The 17,821-nt window shown below is 45.3% G+C and overlaps 1 protein-coding gene across 1 annotated transcript in view; it reads right to left on the bottom strand.

Annotated features, from left to right (window-relative positions):
• Positions 1–8,342: 8,342 nt before the first annotated feature.
• Positions 8,343–17,821, bottom strand: part of DEGS2 (delta 4-desaturase, sphingolipid 2) — a 45,122-nt gene continuing 35,643 nt past the window's right edge. The window contains exons 2-3 of the mRNA XM_060262805.1: positions 14,371–15,113; positions 8,343–8,687 (exon numbers count right to left, since the gene is read on the bottom strand). Of these exons, the coding sequence (XP_060118788.1) occupies positions 8,508–8,687; positions 14,371–15,113 (923 nt within the window). The 3' untranslated portion in view covers positions 8,343–8,507. The remainder of the gene's footprint in view (positions 8,688–14,370; positions 15,114–17,821) is intronic.

The raw sequence follows: 17,821 nt of genomic DNA, 5'->3' as shown, positions 1-17,821 counted from the left end.
ATCAAGGGTGTCAAACATGTGGCCTGGGGGCCAAATCAGGCTCCTCTCGGAGGGCTCCTATCAGGCCTCCGAACAACTGGCTGTTTGCTTCCTTCTCCCTCTCTCTTGCTTCCTTCTGCATAACAGTTTGCTTTGCAAGGCTTGATCAATTGCACAAGAGCTATAGAACCAAGCCTCTCCTTCCTTCTATTGGCCGAGACTCCTCTGCCTTCTGGTCCCCTGGGGAAGGAAAGAGCCAGAGCTTCCTTTGCCCGGTTCGTGTATATCTCTACTACCTAATCTTAATAGGTACGCACATGGCCCAGCCTGACATGACCTGGCCCAACAAGGTCTCATTTATGTCAGATTCAGTCCACATAACAAAATGAGTTTGACACCCCTGCTCTAAATTTTATTGTGCTCTTTCTTTCTTGACCCCTCCCCCAAATACTTGCTTCAGGGCTCCATTGTTCAACCCCCCCTGTGAGAATTTGGCTGAACTTTAAGATTTGACAAACTTTCTAATATTTTCCCCCACACAAAATGGGGAAATAATCAAAATGATATAAAGCAGACAAATGGAAAATCTTCCTCATGCCACTGTGGCCACATAGGAGAAAGTAATTTTAAAAATATGATGGAAGCAATGTTCCCCCTAAGCTGAGTTGGCATGAGCTAGCTCACAGATTTTTAGCCTCCAGCTCACACCTTTTTGTCTTAGCTCAGAAAGGATGACCCCAGAGCACACTAATTTATGCAGTGGGTCACAGCTTTAATGCCAGCACCTTTAATACTAGTAGCCAGGCCTCAAATTCAGCAGGAGCTCACAGGAGCACAGCTCCTAAACCTTTCTGAGAGTTCCACCTCCTCCTTCCACCTCCTCCTTCCCACCTTGTTATGCAGCTGCATAACAATCGTGGATGAGCTCCACCACCTATTTTTCTACAAAAACAACTCCTGCTAATAGCTCACAAAGTAGAATTTTTGCTCACAAGACTCTTCAGCTGAGAGGAAACATTGGATGGGAGTAAGGTTTTATTATGACCATTATAATTCAAGAAGCATTTTAAGGTAGATGCTGAGCTGCTATAATTCCAGTGTTGCTGGGTGTGGCATATGCAAATGAGTTGTGCAAATTAGTTTTGCTAACGAACTCCAGCACCTCTTTTTCTATGGAATGACTGTATCAGGAATGGCCAAGTGGCCCTCTGCAAGGTATATACCGTAGCTCCCAAGCATGGTGCTCGTGGGTGCCATGGTGCCTCCCCAAGTGTTGAATGGGGACAGGTGATGCTTTTGCCCAGCAAGGCTTCTGATTGCCATGGGAGGTTTGATTGGCAGCAGTAGATTTGCTTTGGCAACAGCTGCCGCTGCACCAAAAGAGTCTTCGCTGTGCTACTGTGTGTGTGTGTTCCTTTTAAAAGGTATCCTGTTAAATAGAACTTGTGCCTGAAATGTTGGAGAGTTATTAGACTTGCACATAACCTCACTCCCTGACGTTTTATGGTCAGCTGCACCTCCCACAGAAGCCAACTTGTAGTTGCACCCGCAACCTTGTCTCAGAATTCCAAAGTTGCGTGCGGCCAGTGTTACCTCTAAGCTGCAGAGTCTTGTGAGCAAAAATTCTGTTTTATGAGCTACTGGCATTAAAGTTGTGAGCTACTGCATAAATTAGTGTGCTCTGGGGCCATCTTTCCTGAGCTAAGACAAAAATGTGTGAGCTGGAGGTGAAAAATCTGTGAACTAGCTCACGCTAACTCAGTTTAGAGGCAACACTGCCTGCAGCTATGAAAAGTTTGGGTACCCTGGTATATACTATCCTCTGGAACAACCACTTTTTGTCCTGGTTTTTGACCTATAAGATATGGAGATTTCATACCTTAATATTTGCATATCGTCTTCGGATTTTTGCTTTTAATATTACTTTAACAAGAAGCTGACGACCACAACCTTTTGGACCAGCGTGCAGAAAATGGAGTGTTCCTAGAGATTGGCCTTTTTTGGTCTATGTACTCCTGAAGACTGCCATCTGAGGAATGTCTATAGCCAGGGTGGCCAAACTGTGGCTCTTTCATGCATATTGCGTGGCTCTCGAAGCCCCCGCCACCCTTTCAGCCGGCTTGGAGAAGGCATTTCTCTCTTTAAATCACTTCTCCCAGCCGGTAGCTTGGAGAATGCATTTAAAGTTAAAGTTGCTTTCTTTCTACCTTTCTCTTCCTCCATCATCTATTTTCCTTCTGTTCTTCCTCCTTCCTTCCTTCCTGCAGCTCTTAAACATCTGGTGTTTATTCTATGTGGCTCTTCCGTTAAGCAAGTTTGGCCACCCCTGGTCTAGAGGAAGGGCTGGCCCCACCACTAGGCAAACTAGGCGATTGCCTAGGGCACTGACCTTTTGGGAACACCGGATTGGGCACCTCCCCATGTGACTCAGTGATGCTATCAGTGCAGGGGGAGGGGGCGCCAGAAGTTAGCCTTGCCTAGGGTGCCGGACAGTCTAGGGCCTGCCCCGTCTAGAGGTTCTGCTGGGCGTTTTCAAGGTTTTTATCCCCAATCAACCCAGAAGGTTGTTTGTATAAGGCAGTCTTCCAGGAATTCCAGACGTGACTCTGTTGCTCAGTATCTTCCATACCCCTTTGTGTAATTGTTTTGACCTCTGCCCAATTTGTTTTTGGCCAACTTACGTTAGGTTCCTGAGGTGGTTACAAGCAATATACAGAACCTCTGCCTTTTAGCAATGTTGCTGATCTCATCAAAATGCTTTCCATTTCTTCTGAGCACAACCCACACACACACACAAAAAGCCTTAAATTTAGGGGAAATTTGATGCCAGCTGTGTGGAACTTGTTGATCTGAGAACAGAAGAAGAAAAAGATATTGGATTTATATCCCGACCTATACTCTGAATCTCAGCGTCTCAGAGTGGTCACAATCACCTTTTACGTTCTCTCCCCCCCCCCAGAACAGACTCCCTGTGAGGTAGATGGGACTGAGAGAGCTATTACAGCAGCTGTCCTTTCAGTGACAACTCCTACGAGAGCTAGGGCTGACCCAAGGTCATTCCAGCGGGTGCAAGTGGAGGAGTGGGGAATCAATCTCGGTTCTCCCAGGTAAGAGTCCATGCATTTAACCACTACACCAAACTGGCTCTTGCTGTGGGGCCAAGAATTCCCACATTTGAATGCTCTGTGTTAAGTGCCAGCAAGCTGCTTCTGACTCCTAATGAGCCTATGAACTAAAGGCCTCCAAACACAGCCTATTGTTAACAACCTTGTTCAGGTTATGCCAACTGAGAGTGGTGGCTCCCTTGGCTGAGTCACTCCATCTCACGTTGAGCCTTCCTGTATTCCTTTTGCTGTCAACTTTTCTTGCATGGTTGTCTTTTCCAGTGAGTCCTACAATCATAGAGTTGGAAGGGATCCCCGGGGTCATCCAGTCCAACCCCTGCACAATGCAGGAACTTCACAAATACCTCCCCCTAAGTTCACAGGATCAGCATTGCTGCCAGATGGCCATCTCTCTCTCGGCTTGACTTCGCGAACGAAGATTTAAGAAGGGTGCAGTAGTCCACGTCTGCTGCAGGCTCGCTGGTGGCTGACAAGACCAATGCGGGACAGGCAGATCCGGCCACAGTGGCTGCAGGGAAAAGTCTGATTTGGGGGTGGTGCTGTAGCAGTGCGATTCTTCCTCAATCTCCTTTTGTCCTCAAGAACAGCTATGCGTGCGTTCTCAAAGGAAGAGACAGCCTGGTGGATGGTGTGCCTCCATGCTTTGCGATCTGAGGCTAGGTCAGACCGCTGGTGATGGTTGATGCGACAGGTGCCAAGGGATTTCTTCAAGGAGTCCTTGTACCTCTTCTTTGGTGCCCCTCTATTTCGATGGCCGGTGGAAAGTTCGCCATACAGAGCAATCTTGGGAAGGCGGTGGTTTTCCATCCTAGAAATATGCCCTGTGCAGCACAGCTGCATCTTCAACAGCAGTGCTTCAATGCTTGTAACCTCTGCCCTCTTGAGGACTTCAGTGTTGGTCACAAAGTCACTCCAGTGGATGTTGAGGATGGTGCGAAGGCAGCGCTGATGAAAGCGCTCAAGGAGTCGCAGGTGATGACGGTATAAAACCCACGATTTGGAGCCGTAGATGAGGATTGTCATCACAACCACTTTGTAAACATTGATCTTTGTGCCTTTTTTCAGATGCTTGTTGCTCCACACTCTTGTGCAGTCGGCCAAATGCACGATTTGCCTTTGCCAGCCTGTTGTCAATCTCCTTGTCCTTGATGGCCATCTAGCCTCTGTATAAAAACCTCCAAGGAAGGAGAGCCCACCACCTCCCGAGAAAGCCTGTTCCACTGAGGAACTGCCAGGGCTTGCCCTAGGGCATGGGGCACCCCAGGCAGGCTTGCCGCCTCCCCGCATCCCCTGCCCTCGGCACCTCAATGCCCCTCACGCCCCACAGAGACTGCACACCAGACAGGTACCCTCCCTGTTCGCTCCCTGATGATCAAAATCATCAGAGACCAGACGGGGGGGGGGGGGGATGCCTGGAAGGCATGCAGTCTCTGTAGCATTCTCTGAGCATCCTTTGCCCAAAAGCGGAGGACGCTCAGAGAACGTTACAGAGACTGCATGCCGGCTGGGTTTCGTTCCCACTCGCTCTGATGATCAGGGTGGGTGCCAAAATTTGGGCATTTGTCTATGGCACTGAGCCAGGAGGGGCCAATTTGATGCTCTCCCCAGCCCAGCACCCTAGGAAAATGCCTAATTTGCCTAGTGGGAGGGCTGGCCCTGGGATCTACTCTGTCAGGAAGTTCTTCCTAACGTTGAGCTGGAAACTCTTCTGGTTTAATTTCAACCCATTGGTTCTGGGCAACATTCCTACCTTCTGGGGCAACAGAAAACAATTCTGTACCATCCTCTATATGACAACCCTTCAAGTACTTGGAGATGGTGATCATATCACCTCTCAGCCGCCTCCTCTCCAGGCTAAACATCCCCAGCTCCTTCAACTTTTCTTCATAGGACTTGGTCTCCAGACCCCTCATCATCTTCGTCGCCCTCCTCTGAACCCATTCCAGCTTATTTTCTCATAATGTGACCAAAGTACGATAAGCCTCAGCTTGGTCATTTCAACCTCCTAGGGAGAGTTCAGGGCTGAGTTGATCTAGAACCCACTTGTCTTTTTGGTGATCCATCAAAAGGCATATAAATGGGTTCTAGGTCATATCAATAAGCCTATATTGGGAGGTAGGAAAGAGGAGCCTATAGCTTTTTTTAAAAAATGGGGAGGTGTTGGATGCTCTGTGAGCAGAACTCATGCCTTGTGTGCAGTCCTTGACATCTCCAGTGATCTCTGGTAATGCCAAGTCCCAAGTTCAATCTTTGGCGTCTCCATTGATCTGGGTTGGGAAGGGTCCTTCTCTGATTAAGACCCTGGAGAACAGATGTCATTCATACAGCACTAGAACTGACTCTATAAGGCAGCTTCCTATGCCAACTATAATCCCAAGCATTATTGACGTTGTTGATTATGTGTCATGTTTCTTCAGCAGATCTCACACTTCTAGTGGGGACCATCCATTACTGGTGAAGGCAGATGACCTCCACAGCACATGTCAGCCCACACCAGTGAAACAGAATGGCAGCAGAGTCTCAGTAGCCTGCTCTTTTTGGACGAGACTGCCACTCTAGGAATGATGCTTCACTGACCTCTATACTACCACCTATCCCTGTCCCTTTTTTGTTGTCACCAATCAGAGGAGACTGTGACTCAGTGAAAGAACATCTGTTCGGCATGCAGAAGGTCCAAGGTTCAATCACCAGCATCTCCAGTTAGAAGGCTCTGGTAGCAGGTGATGTGAAAGAGTTCTGAGACCTTGGAGAGTCTCTGCTAGTCCGAGTAGGCAATACTGACCTCAATAGACTAGGCCGATGGTCTGATTCAGTATAAGAAGAAAAGAAGATTGGATTTATATCCCACCCTTCACTACCTGAAGGAGTCTCAGAGCGGCTTACAATCTCCTTTCTCTCCCCCTCCCCACAACAGATGCCCTGTGAGGTAGGTGGGGCTGAGAGAGCTCTGACAGAAACTGTTCTTGAGAGGAACAGCTTTGTGAGAACTTGTGACTGACTCAAGGTCACATCAGCAGGTGCATGTAGAGGAGTGGGGAATCAAACCCAGTTCTCCCAGATAAGAGTCCGTGCACTTCATCTCTGTATAAGGCAGCTTCAGATGTTCTCAAGCTGCTCGCCTGACTACACAGTATCATCTTCACTAAACCTTGTTTTGAAGTCCCAGTTTCAATTTGTATGTGGGTTAACAAGGTGTAAGAGCTTTCTAATGTCATCTTGGCTTATTTCTTTGAAGAAAAACACTTTATTTGGAGATTAAAAAATACATGAAATATTCAAACATATATTACTATTAATCTTTTAAGCTTCATCAAACATTACTATTAATCTTTTAAACTTCCTCAGACAAAAAATCTCTGCCATTTAGATCATTTGTACTATATCTTGCTAACTCCAACATATTTTAACTGTTTCTGTCCACTACTATAGTTTATGTTTTTAAAGAAATTCTTTCTAACACTTTAAACTTCATTATTCTTCATCCTAGCTAGTGCATACTGCTGGATCCCCAACAGCCTTTCCTGCAGTAGTAGTAGAAGACCATAGATTTATACCTCGTCCTTCTCTCTGAATCAGAGGGGCTCACAATCTTCTTTACCTTCCTCCCCATAACAGACACCCTGTGAGGTAGGTGGGGCTGAGAGAGCTCTCCCAGAAGCTGTTCTTTCAAGGACAGCTCTGTGAGAGCTATGGCTGACCCAAGGCCATTCCAGCAGCTGCAAGGGGAGGAGTGGGGAATCAAACCCGGTTCTAAGTCCATGCACTTAACCACTACACCAAACTGGCTCTCAGTAGAAAAAAGCAAGAGTCCAGGAGCGCCTTAAAGACTAACAAAATCTGTGGCAGGGCATGAGATTTTATGAGTCGCTACTCACTTCTTCAGATACAACTGGAATGTGAGTCCATCTGGAAAGTGGAGTGGTGATGCCCCATTCAGCATCCGAAATCCCTTCCCTTTCCAATAATTAGGACAGATGGGATCACGTTCAGTGTTCCCTCCGAGCTGTGGAGTCTTATGAGCAAAAATTCTACTTTGTGAGATACTGGCATTAAAGTTACTGCATGAATTAGTGTGCTCTAGGGCCATTAGTGTGCTTCTGACCAATACATGCCCATTTTACAATTTCAAATAAGAACTCAATATCCACTCAAAAATGCGTATATTTAAAAGTTAAAACGCATGTTTTCAAACGTCTATCAAAGTGTACAATGGTTGTTCCATCATAGCACCGCTATCTACAGACATCATCCTGTTGCAGCTAATTGCTTACTCAAGGTGTCTTGTGGTAAGGAGTGCCACGTGGCTGTTGGCTGCATTGGTGGAAGGAAGCATCTCCCTTGGGTGGTGCAGAATCTATTACCAGTAAATGCTGCTGAGTGACAACATTTGTATTTCCAGAGAGAGAGAAACTTCTATTCAGTTTCTCTGCACCATTCACAATATTAGACTTATGGCCTGCCTCTCCTTTTTCAATTTTTTTTCTAAGTTAAAAAAAAAAAAAGTAAAGGAAAGGTCCCCTGTGCAAGCACCAGTCGTTTCCATCTCTGGAGTGACGTATCACAATGTTTTCACGGCAGACTTTTTACGGGGTGGTTTGCCATTGCCTTCCCCAGTCATCTACACTTTCCCCCCAGCAAGCTGGGTACTCATTTTACCGACCTTAGAAGGATGGAAGGCTGAGTCAACCTTGAGCTGGTTACCTGAACCCAGCTTCCACCGGGATCAAACTCAGGTCGTGAGCAGAGAGCTTGGACTGCAGTACTGCAGCTTTACCACTCCTCACAAGGCAGAGTGACCCCCCTCAATCTTAAAGGGAAAGCATTTATTCCTTTTCATCCCTTTAACTCTTATTTCGTACGTTCTTTCCAGCTCTAGAAAGTGAAGATTCGCCGCCGGAGGATGCAGTGATGGTGACAGGAATAAACTAGCTTTAAAGGGGGATTAGATAGACTCATGGAGGATAGGTCAGTCAGTGGCCGCAAGCCATGGTGACTGAGGGGAACACTAAACTTCTGAATCCCAGAGCCAGGAGGCAACATCAAGGGAAAGCCTTGGCCTCTGTGTCCTGTTGTTGGCACTCCAGAGGAGCTGGGCTGGCCACTGTGTGAGATAGGATGCTGGACTAGATGGGCCACTGATCTGCTCCAGCAAGGCTCTTCTAATGTTCTTAAGATAAAATCTTTCGCACATGTATGTCTTTCAACAGATAGTAAACACAACCGATAATATCTTTAAAAAAAAGAAAGACTATTAATTTGAAAAAGTGCTTCTGACTGGCTTCATCATAATATTTCTTCACATTCTGGATTACAGGAAAACCTGTGAAATCAGAAATATTACATCAGGTCTCGGCACGCTCCATACATAAAATACAGCTGCACTCCTAGAAGGCATGGGGCACATCAGTCTTTTTTTAAAGGGACACTGTAGTGAAGTCTTTCAGGATTCTCTGCTAGCTTGCATATTCTCTTGACCCTTGCATAAGGACCAATGGTCTTATCAAAGATGAAGTCCCACAGAACTCGAACCCAAGACTGATGCTGAGGCAGTGTGTCGTAATATTCTGCAGCTATCTTCTTTACCTGCAAAAGGAAAAAATTACATCTCATCAAGCATTTTCTTTTTTTATGGAATCCATTATTAAGGCTTACTGCATACATTATATGTATTAAAAACGATACTAAACTAGCTGCAAACTTCAAGGAAAAGAAAGCAGAGCAGATCTTCTAGGGCTTCCTTATACCCAGCAGCCTCCCCTGCATACTCCTCCCCCCCTACCTGAAATAATTCTTCTGATGAAATGTGAGAGAACTTTCTAAACAAAATGCCATATACAGCGTGAGTGGGACAGGGAACTGAAGGAAGAAGGAAAATTGGATTCAGTCATCTCCTTCTGAGAAGAAGAGTGGATTTTCTACCCCACTTTTCTCTATCTAAGGAGTCTCAAAGCAGCTTACAATAGCCTTCCTTTCCTCTCCTCACAATAGGCACCTTGTGAGGCAAGTGGGGCTGAGAGAGTTCTGAAAGAACTGTGACTGGCCCAAGGTCAACCAGCAGGCTTCACATGGAGGAAGAGTGGGGAATCAAACTTGGTTCTCCGGATCAGAGTCCACTGCTCTTAACTGCTATACCACACTGAGGGCAGGGCAGGGCAGGGTTGTTTCAGGAAGGGAATTACAAGGAAAATAATCCCCTTTCATTCATACAACTTGGAGCCGACCCATAATGTGAAAATTGTAGATAGCAGGGACTGCCCCTAGTGCAAGAAATCAAGGGGGGGGGTGTATGCGCATTTTAATTGTATTTAGAAAAATGCAAGGCTTTTTTGTAGCAGGAACTCCTTTGCATATTAGGCCACACATCCCTGATGTAGCCAATCCTCTAAGAGCTTACAGGGCTCTTAGTACAGAGCCTACAGTAAGCTCCAGGAGGATTGGCTACATCAGGGGGGTGTGGCCTAATATTCAAAGGAGTTCCTGCTACAAAAAAAAGCCCTGGTAAAGATGTATTACATGGAAACAAGAAGAGAATCTGGAATAATTTATTTTATTAGAGTTATATCCCACCCTCCCCTTAATGGGATCAACGGAGCCCTTATTTACGAGCCGGAAGGGCAGCAGATCTCCCTTACTTGCTCGTTGGTTTCCCCCACTCGCCTCCTGGGAGGCACCCAATTCAGTGTCCCTCCCCAGGGCTACTCCCATAGGTGACTGCCTACAGCTGCCTAATAGGTGTGCCAGTCCTGGCCACTGTTCCTCTCCTACAAATCATGCTAAATAATCTGTACTTTTTCATATGGCGTTGACTTTAACCTTGGAGCACGTGGAGAGGACTGCTGGGGGCAGGTGGGAGGGGAAAGGACAGCCTGTGAATGAGTTGATAGTCATTATTTAACAGTCAAACTTCACACCAGCTCAGTGTTTAAAAGCTGCTGTTTATATCTGTCCTCGCCCAAGAGAGATCATCAAACTTAGCACACGAGTAGAGGAAAAAGTAGCCCTGGCAGGTTTTATAATTGCTCCCTCTCTTTAGCAGTGGGCTGGGGGGAGGTCTACAAGTCTTCTGGAGGGGGTGGGTCCATATGCACCTGTGCTTTGGTGAGCCATGCTTTCAGGGCCTTTTAACTCGGCTGCCTTAAGCATGTAGAAAGTCACCTTCGCTTCCAATCATCTCCATTTCACAGCTCTCTTGGAAGTCTGGGAGTGACTGCTAGAACTTCCCACAAGGAAGTGTTTATGCAGCCTTCAGAGATCAAGTGGATAAATAACTTTCTCTTCCCTTCTAGCCCTGTAATTTTAACATTGTTAGGATGCCTCTTTCATCACTTCCAAACTGACCTACTTTAAAGCAGAGCTTATTCTTTCTGGGAAATTATACTGTGAGAAGGTTGACTAATTAATGTGAATTGGCAGCCAGCATGGCTAGTGGTTAGAGCAGAAGTGTCAAACTCATTTGTTATGAGGGATGGATCTGACACAAATGAGACATTGTCAGGCCGGGCCATGTGTGTCATAAAATGTAATGCCAGGCAGCAGAGATATAAACTTTATAAAGGACACAGACAAACACAATTTAAAAAAAACTTAAAACACGCTTAAAACATTAGCACTCATTGGTCTTAAAGGTGCTTTCTTTGTATCTTTCCCATGCAATCCAGGGAGCTGGGCAAAGGAAGCTCTGGCTCTTTCCTTACTTTCCCAGGGAATGACGAGGGGAAGGAGCCTCAGCCAACAGAATGAAGAGAGGTTTGGCTCAGTAGCTCTGCTGTGTGATTGAGAGAGCCTGGCAAAGCAAGCTCTCCCTCCCACTTTTCCTCCCCCAAAGAGGAGCCTGAGACAATGGAGAATATAGAGGTTTTGTTCTGTAGCTCCTGTGTGCAAGCCTTTCAAAGCAAGCTGTAATGCAGAAGGAAGCAAGAGAGGTAGAAGAAAGCAGACGACAGCCAGTTGCTTGGGAGCCTCATAGGAGCCCTCTGGGGGCCTAATTCGGCCCCCGGGCCACATATTTGACACCCCTGGGTTAGAGTGCTGAATGAGGACTTGAAAGACATGGGTTCAAAGTTGGCTATACATGTCTTGAAGTCTAACCTCCTTCACTGGGTGGTTATGAGGCTAAAACAGAGGCAGGGTGATAGACCATGCAGTCTGAGTTGAGAAGAAGAGATTGGATTTATATCCCACCCTTCACTAACTGAAGGAATCCCAGAGTGGCTTACAATCTCTTTTCCTTTCCCTTCTCCACAACAGACACTCTGTGAGGAAGGTGGGGCTGAGAGAGCTCTGACAGAAACTGGTCTTGAGAGGAATAGCTCTGCGAGAACTTGTGGCTGATTCAAGGTCACATCAGCAGGTACATGTGAAGGAGTGGGGAATCAAACCCAGTTCTCCCACATTTAACCACTGCACTTTTAACCACTACACCAAGCTGGCTCCTGGGAAGGAAAGTCAGGGAGGAAACTACATAGATAAATTTGTTTATCCATATGCACTTTGGCCATCAGCACAGGGCTATAGCATGGAGAAAATCACTCAGCTTGGACTGTAGAAGGGGGAAGTTTAAACAAACTTTACACAAAGTAAAAGGGCCAAGTCTGTTACATGGAAGAGGAAAATTTATTTAAAACATTTCTATACCGTCTCTTCAGAGCCCTGCTTGAAGCATCTTATAATTTAAAACCACAGTATTTTAAAAAATGAAATGAAACCGCAAAGAATTGTTCTCCCTCCTAGCTGCACGGAGACCACATGTTCAGGAAACACATGCCCAGAGTCTACAGAGAGCCAGTTTGGTGTACAAGTTTAGTGCTCCAACTCTAATCTGGGAGAACTGGGTTTGATTCCCTGCTCCACCACATGCAGCTGCTGGGTGACCTTGTGTCAGTCACAGTTCTTTGAGAGCTGTTCTCTCAAGAGCAGTTCTCTCTCAGTTCCACCTACCTCACAGGCAATGGTCCCTCTAAGCTGTGGAGCCTTGTGAGCAAAAATTCTACTTTGTGAGCTCCTGTGATTAAAGTTGCGAACTAGTGCATAAATTAGTTTGCTCTAGGGCCATTTTTCCCGAGCTGAGACAAAAATGTGTGAGCTGGAGGCTAAAAAATCGTGAGCTAGCTCACACTTACTCAGCTTAGAGGGATCATTGCTTACAGGGTGTCTGTTGTGAGGAGACGAAGGGAGAAAGAGATTGTAAGCTGCTCTGAGATTCTGAGTGAAGGGTGGGGTATAAATCCAATCTCCTCCCCCTCCTTCTCAGCTGCTGCTTCTCTGGACTTAACTTAGTTCCCCTCCTGCAGACTGCAGAACTAACCACCAAGCCAACACCTAATTCTTCTGCATACCTATCAGAATTCGGAAGCTAAGCAGGGAAGCCCTTGCTAATATTTGGATGGGAGACCGCCAAGGAAGCCCAGAGTTATGATGCAGAAGCAAGCATTGGCAAACCGCCCCTGAAAACCATCTCTTGCCATGAAAACTCTGGGGTCATTGAAAGTCAGCTGTGACTTGAGGGTAAACAAAAAAAATAATCAGGGATCCAGTTTCACATAAATCCTGACCCAAGAATTATTTAAGGATACACGTATTTGTTAGAAGACTACATTCGATGACTATCCCATAATATTGATTTCTCCCTTTTTTTACATATGAAAACATTCTTCGTAAAGCTCTGAGTGGAATGATGAGGCTTGGATCCTGCCTAACATTTCCTCAGATAGAAAGGAGTTTTGTCCACAGAAGGCAACTACCTCATTTCCCCCTTCTGCTATAGTCTAATAAAATGTCCTCCAAAGCATAAATCCAAGTGGACTGCTTCAAATCAACAACAATCCCCACCCCGTCCCATTGTACAAATGGAAACAGGAGGCAGGATTGAACCAATTTGTTTCAGGTGCTGTTTACTAGATGTGGCTGAGCCAGCTGATGAGGAGATAAACATCTATTGGCTGCTGATGAAGGGATAAACATTTATTGGCTGCTGCTTAAGTCAGCTGGCTCAGCCAGTCAGCTCTTAAGTCAGCTCTGCTCTCTCCGCATGCTAGCTTCCAAGAATGGAAGGGCTGTCAACCTCCAGGTGGTGATTAGAGATCTTTCAGGATTACAAATGATCTCCAGGAAACAGATCAGTTCAGCTGGAGAAAATAGCTACTTTGGAAGGTGGGCCATATAGAATCATAGAGTTGGAAGGGACCTCCAAGTCATCTACTTCAACCCCCTGCACAATGCAGGAAATTCACAAATACCCTCATCCCAAATTCATAGAATCAGCATTGCTGTCAGATGGCCATCTAGCCTCTGTTTTAAAACCTCCAAGGAAGAGAGCCCACCACCTCCTTAGGAAGTTTACTCCACTGAGGAACCGCTCTGTCAAGAAGTTCTTCCTAATGGTGAGCCAGAAATTCTTCTGATTTAATTTCAAACCGTTGGTTCTGATCCTACCTTCTGGGGCAACAGAAAACAATTCTGCACCATTCTCTATATGACAACCCTTCAAGTACTTGGAGATGGTGATCATATCGCCTCTCAGCTGTCTCCTCTCCAGGCTAAACATCCCCAGTTCCTTCAACCTTTCTTCATAGGACTTGGTCTCCAGACCCCTCACCATCTTCGTTGACCTCCTCTTGACCTGTTCCAGCTTGTCTATATCCTTCTTAAAATGTGGTGCCCCAAACTGAACACAATACTCCGGGTGAGGTCTTACCAGAGCAGAGTAAAGCAGTACCATCACTTCACATGATCTGGACACTATACTTCTGTTAAAACAGCCCCAAATTGCATTTGCCATTTTAGCCACCACATCACTCTGTTGACTCATGTTCAACGTATGGTCCACGAAGACCCCTAGATCCATATATTATTATACCTCACTGAAGTCCCTCCCTTTCCAAACCCACCCTTCTCAGGCTCTGCCCCCAAAATCTCCAGGTAACCCAGAGCCGGCAGCCTTAAGAATGGAGTTAATTAGAATTTAGGAACCACTTTTCTGCAACGAGCAGCACACCACAGGTCTTACAGTACTGGTGGGGACAGCTGGTGTGATGTAGTGGCTAAGAGTCTTTGGACTAGTATCTGGGAGACCCAGGTTCAAATCCCTACTCAAAGCTACTCACTGGTCGCTTTGGGCTAGTCACACCTACAGTCTAATCTACTGCACAGAGTTGTTGTGAGGATAAAACTGAGGAGAATGATGTAAGCTGCTCTGTGTCCCCATTTGGGAGAAAGGTGGGGTGTAAATGAATTAAATAATCAATGTAATAAAAATTCAGGAGCTTACCATTGGCAAACTGCTCCCTGGAATACTTGGGAAATCATGGTGTTCCATATGATAACCAACATTAAAGGTGATCCAGTTGAGGGGCCCATAGTAGGAATAGGTTTCATATCCTTTCAAGAACATATAATGCTCTGCTATGAAATGCCCGGCAATGGGATGTAAGCCTGTACAAAGGATCGTCCCTCCTATCATATAAACTATGGGCTTCACACCCCATAAGTAGAAGATGATGAAGTCAGCCAAAAATTGCACCAAACCATTGTAGATTTCCATCTGAGTCACTGCCCTCGGGTTCATACACATGGGTCGAAAGGCATAAAAAGCGGGCTGGAGGATGAGCCAGATCAGTTTCCAAAATGGAGTGCAAAAGAACCACCCCTCAAAATCAGTGGGGATGTCCGTGTCCAGATTGTGCCCACCAAGGTATCGATGGTGGTCGATGTGGTACTTCTTGAAGGAGGCTGAGTAAGGTACACCAATGGGCAGGTTGGCAAAGATTGCAAACCATCGGTTCCATTTTGCCCGCTTGTTGCCAAAGGGGACGTTGTGAGAGATGTCATGGATAGCTAGTGTCAGGGAATGGTTAATGCAGCCTCCAAACACATACGCCCAGAAGAAAACCCATTTCCAGGGCAAATCTTTCACCAGGTAGCAAGCTAGGAGTTGTGAGAGTACCATTCCAGTCACAATCCATTTAAGAGTGGGATCTGGTACCATCAGAGACTTGATGGATGGATACTTGGCTGGGGGAAGAAGACCAAAACAGGTTAAAATAAAGATATAAAGTCTATACAGTTGTCAGCTCTCAGATCATCTGATTTGATCACGATCAGCCTCCACATTAAGTGTTAGGAAGAAGAGTTGGATTTATGCCTCACCCTTCACTCGGAGTCTCAGAGCAGCTTGCAACCTCCTTCCCTTCCTTTCCCTACACCAGGCACCCTGTGAGGTAGCTGGGGCTGAGAAAGCTCTGACAGAAACTGCTCTTGAGAGGAACAGCTCTGCAAGAACTCTGACTGGCCCAAGGTCACCCAGCTGGCTGCATGTGGAGCAGTGGGGAATCAATCCCAGATCTCCAGATTAGAGTCTGCCACTCTTAACCATGCTGTGGAATAACAACACTCACTCCGTGTAGAAAAAAATGCAGTTGTATTCAGTATATATTCAGTCTATTTCAAAATATATCCTCTTATGAGTATCTCAGTGGTACAGAAAAAAAAACATCTTGTGCGCAACACTCCTGCTGTCCATAAAAATAATCAAAATTGATTAAAGTCCAACGATTCATAAAAGAACCGGTCCATTTTGTTTCGGGAAGAACCCTTCTTCAGGGGACCGTGTTTTATATTTATGGGTTCAGTAGTGTCGCAGTGCTGAATTTCATGTATTTCAACAAATAATTTTAACTAACTTCTACTTAAGCCCTATAGTAGAGCTTAAGTAGAAGTTAGTTTAAGTTAATTTGTTTCTCCAGTCTGAATGTGCTAATGTATACTTTAAAGCTTGTAAATTCTGTAGATATGAAATACAGCACTGCAACACTACTGAGCCCATAAATATAAAAGACGGTTCCCTGAAGAAGGGTTCTTTCCGAAACGAAATGGACTGGTTCTTTTATGATTCGTTGGACTTTTATCAATTTTGATTATTATTTTTTTACAGTAGGAGTGTTGCGCACAAGATGGTTTTTTGTCTGTACCACTGAGATACTCATAAGAGGATATATTTTGAAATAGACTGAATATATACTGAATACAACTGCATTTTTTCTACACAGAGTGAGTGTTGTTATTCCACAGTTCTCCTTACCTTCGTGGTCCCATTCTCCGTTGACTCTTAACCCGGCAGAGAGCAGTTGCCCTGAGGTGCTACAAGCAATGCCCTTAAAAGCCACTGGGCCTCTGTGACTAGCACAGTTGTGGTGGTTGAACTGAACAGGTACTTGAAAAGCACACACAATGTGAGCTGAATAAACAGACCACCCCAGCAGACCTTGTCCATTTGAGCATAAAAACACATGAAGCTGCCTTATACTGAATCAGATTATTGGTCCTATGAAGGTAGAGTTGCCAGTTCCAGGTTGGGAAATACCTAGAGATTTTTTGGGGGTGGAGCCTGATGAGGGTGGGATTATGGAAAAGAGAGACTTCAATGGGGTAGAATACCATGGCGTCCACCTTCCAAAACGGCCATTTTCTCAAATTGAACTGACTTCTGTCACCCGGAGATAACTTGGAATGGAGAGGGAAATTGCTGAATTATAAATTATTATGAAACTTGGAACAAACACTTCCCCAGGACTGGACAGGGATATTGGATTTTTTAAATCTCATTACATATGCTAAACCCACTCACCATGTATAGCTATATAGCCACAGTATTCAAATGTATTTCTCTTTTAGGCTAGTGTATCAGAATAATCTTTTTTGTATTGACATACTCAAATAAGAAATATTGACTGTTTATCTCATTACATATACTAAACCCATCTTCCACTATATTTTAATTTATTCTTTTTTTCTAATGGCAAACTAGAATGATATTTATATATATGCTGCATGTTAAAAGGTAAATTAGGTGGACAGAAAAAACCTCTGAGAAAGAAATGTCCTCATTTTAACCCAGACTTGCTAGCAATAGAGTAATTAACAGACATTTATTACCTCATTCTCTCATTCTGACATGTTGCTGTTTTACTGGTTTCCCACACAAATGCTATTCAGACCAAATGTCCTTTCAGTTTGTTAATTTCACTATTTTGCCACTGGATTCTAACTTTATACCACTTTGCATTCTCAACCACTGCCTACCAGCTATAAGTAGCTCTGCTCACTGTACCCCATCCCATTGTCTGATGAAGTATGCATGCATATGAAGGCTTACATTCTGTATAAAACTTGGTTGGTCTTAAAGGTGCAACTGGACTCCTACTTTGTTCTACTGCTTCAGGTCAACACAGCTGCCCACCTGGATCCAGCTAGAAATAATTTGTAATCCCAGATGATCTCCAGTCACAACCGGGAGATTGGCAACCTTATGGAGGTCAGCATTGCTTACTCGGACAGGCAGGTGGCTTTCCAGGGTCCTAAGCTGAGGTCTTTCACATCACCTACCTACATTTCATGGACAGTTCGACCTTGCGGGGGGGGGGCACAGTGGGAGGACTACTAGAGTCCTGGCCCCACTGGTGGACTTCCTGATGACACCTGGGTTTTTTGGCCGCTGTGTGACACAGAGTGTTGGACTGGATGGGCTATTGGCCTGATCCAACATGGCTTCTCTTATGTTCTTATGAGATGGCAGGGATTACGGAGCCTTGGGTCCTTCTGCATATGGAACATCGGCTATATTACTGCGCACCAGCCTCACCCTGATTGCCCTTCACAGGAAAAAAAAAACCCATCAAGCCTTCTGTTCGTTAATTCTGCTCAGGAATATTAATTAATTCTGC

Source organism: Heteronotia binoei, chromosome 21 (genome assembly GCF_032191835.1).
Source record: "Heteronotia binoei isolate CCM8104 ecotype False Entrance Well chromosome 21, APGP_CSIRO_Hbin_v1, whole genome shotgun sequence".
Taxonomy (NCBI): domain Eukaryota; kingdom Metazoa; phylum Chordata; class Lepidosauria; order Squamata; family Gekkonidae; genus Heteronotia; species Heteronotia binoei.
This window is presented reverse-complemented; position numbering and strand designations above follow the sequence as displayed.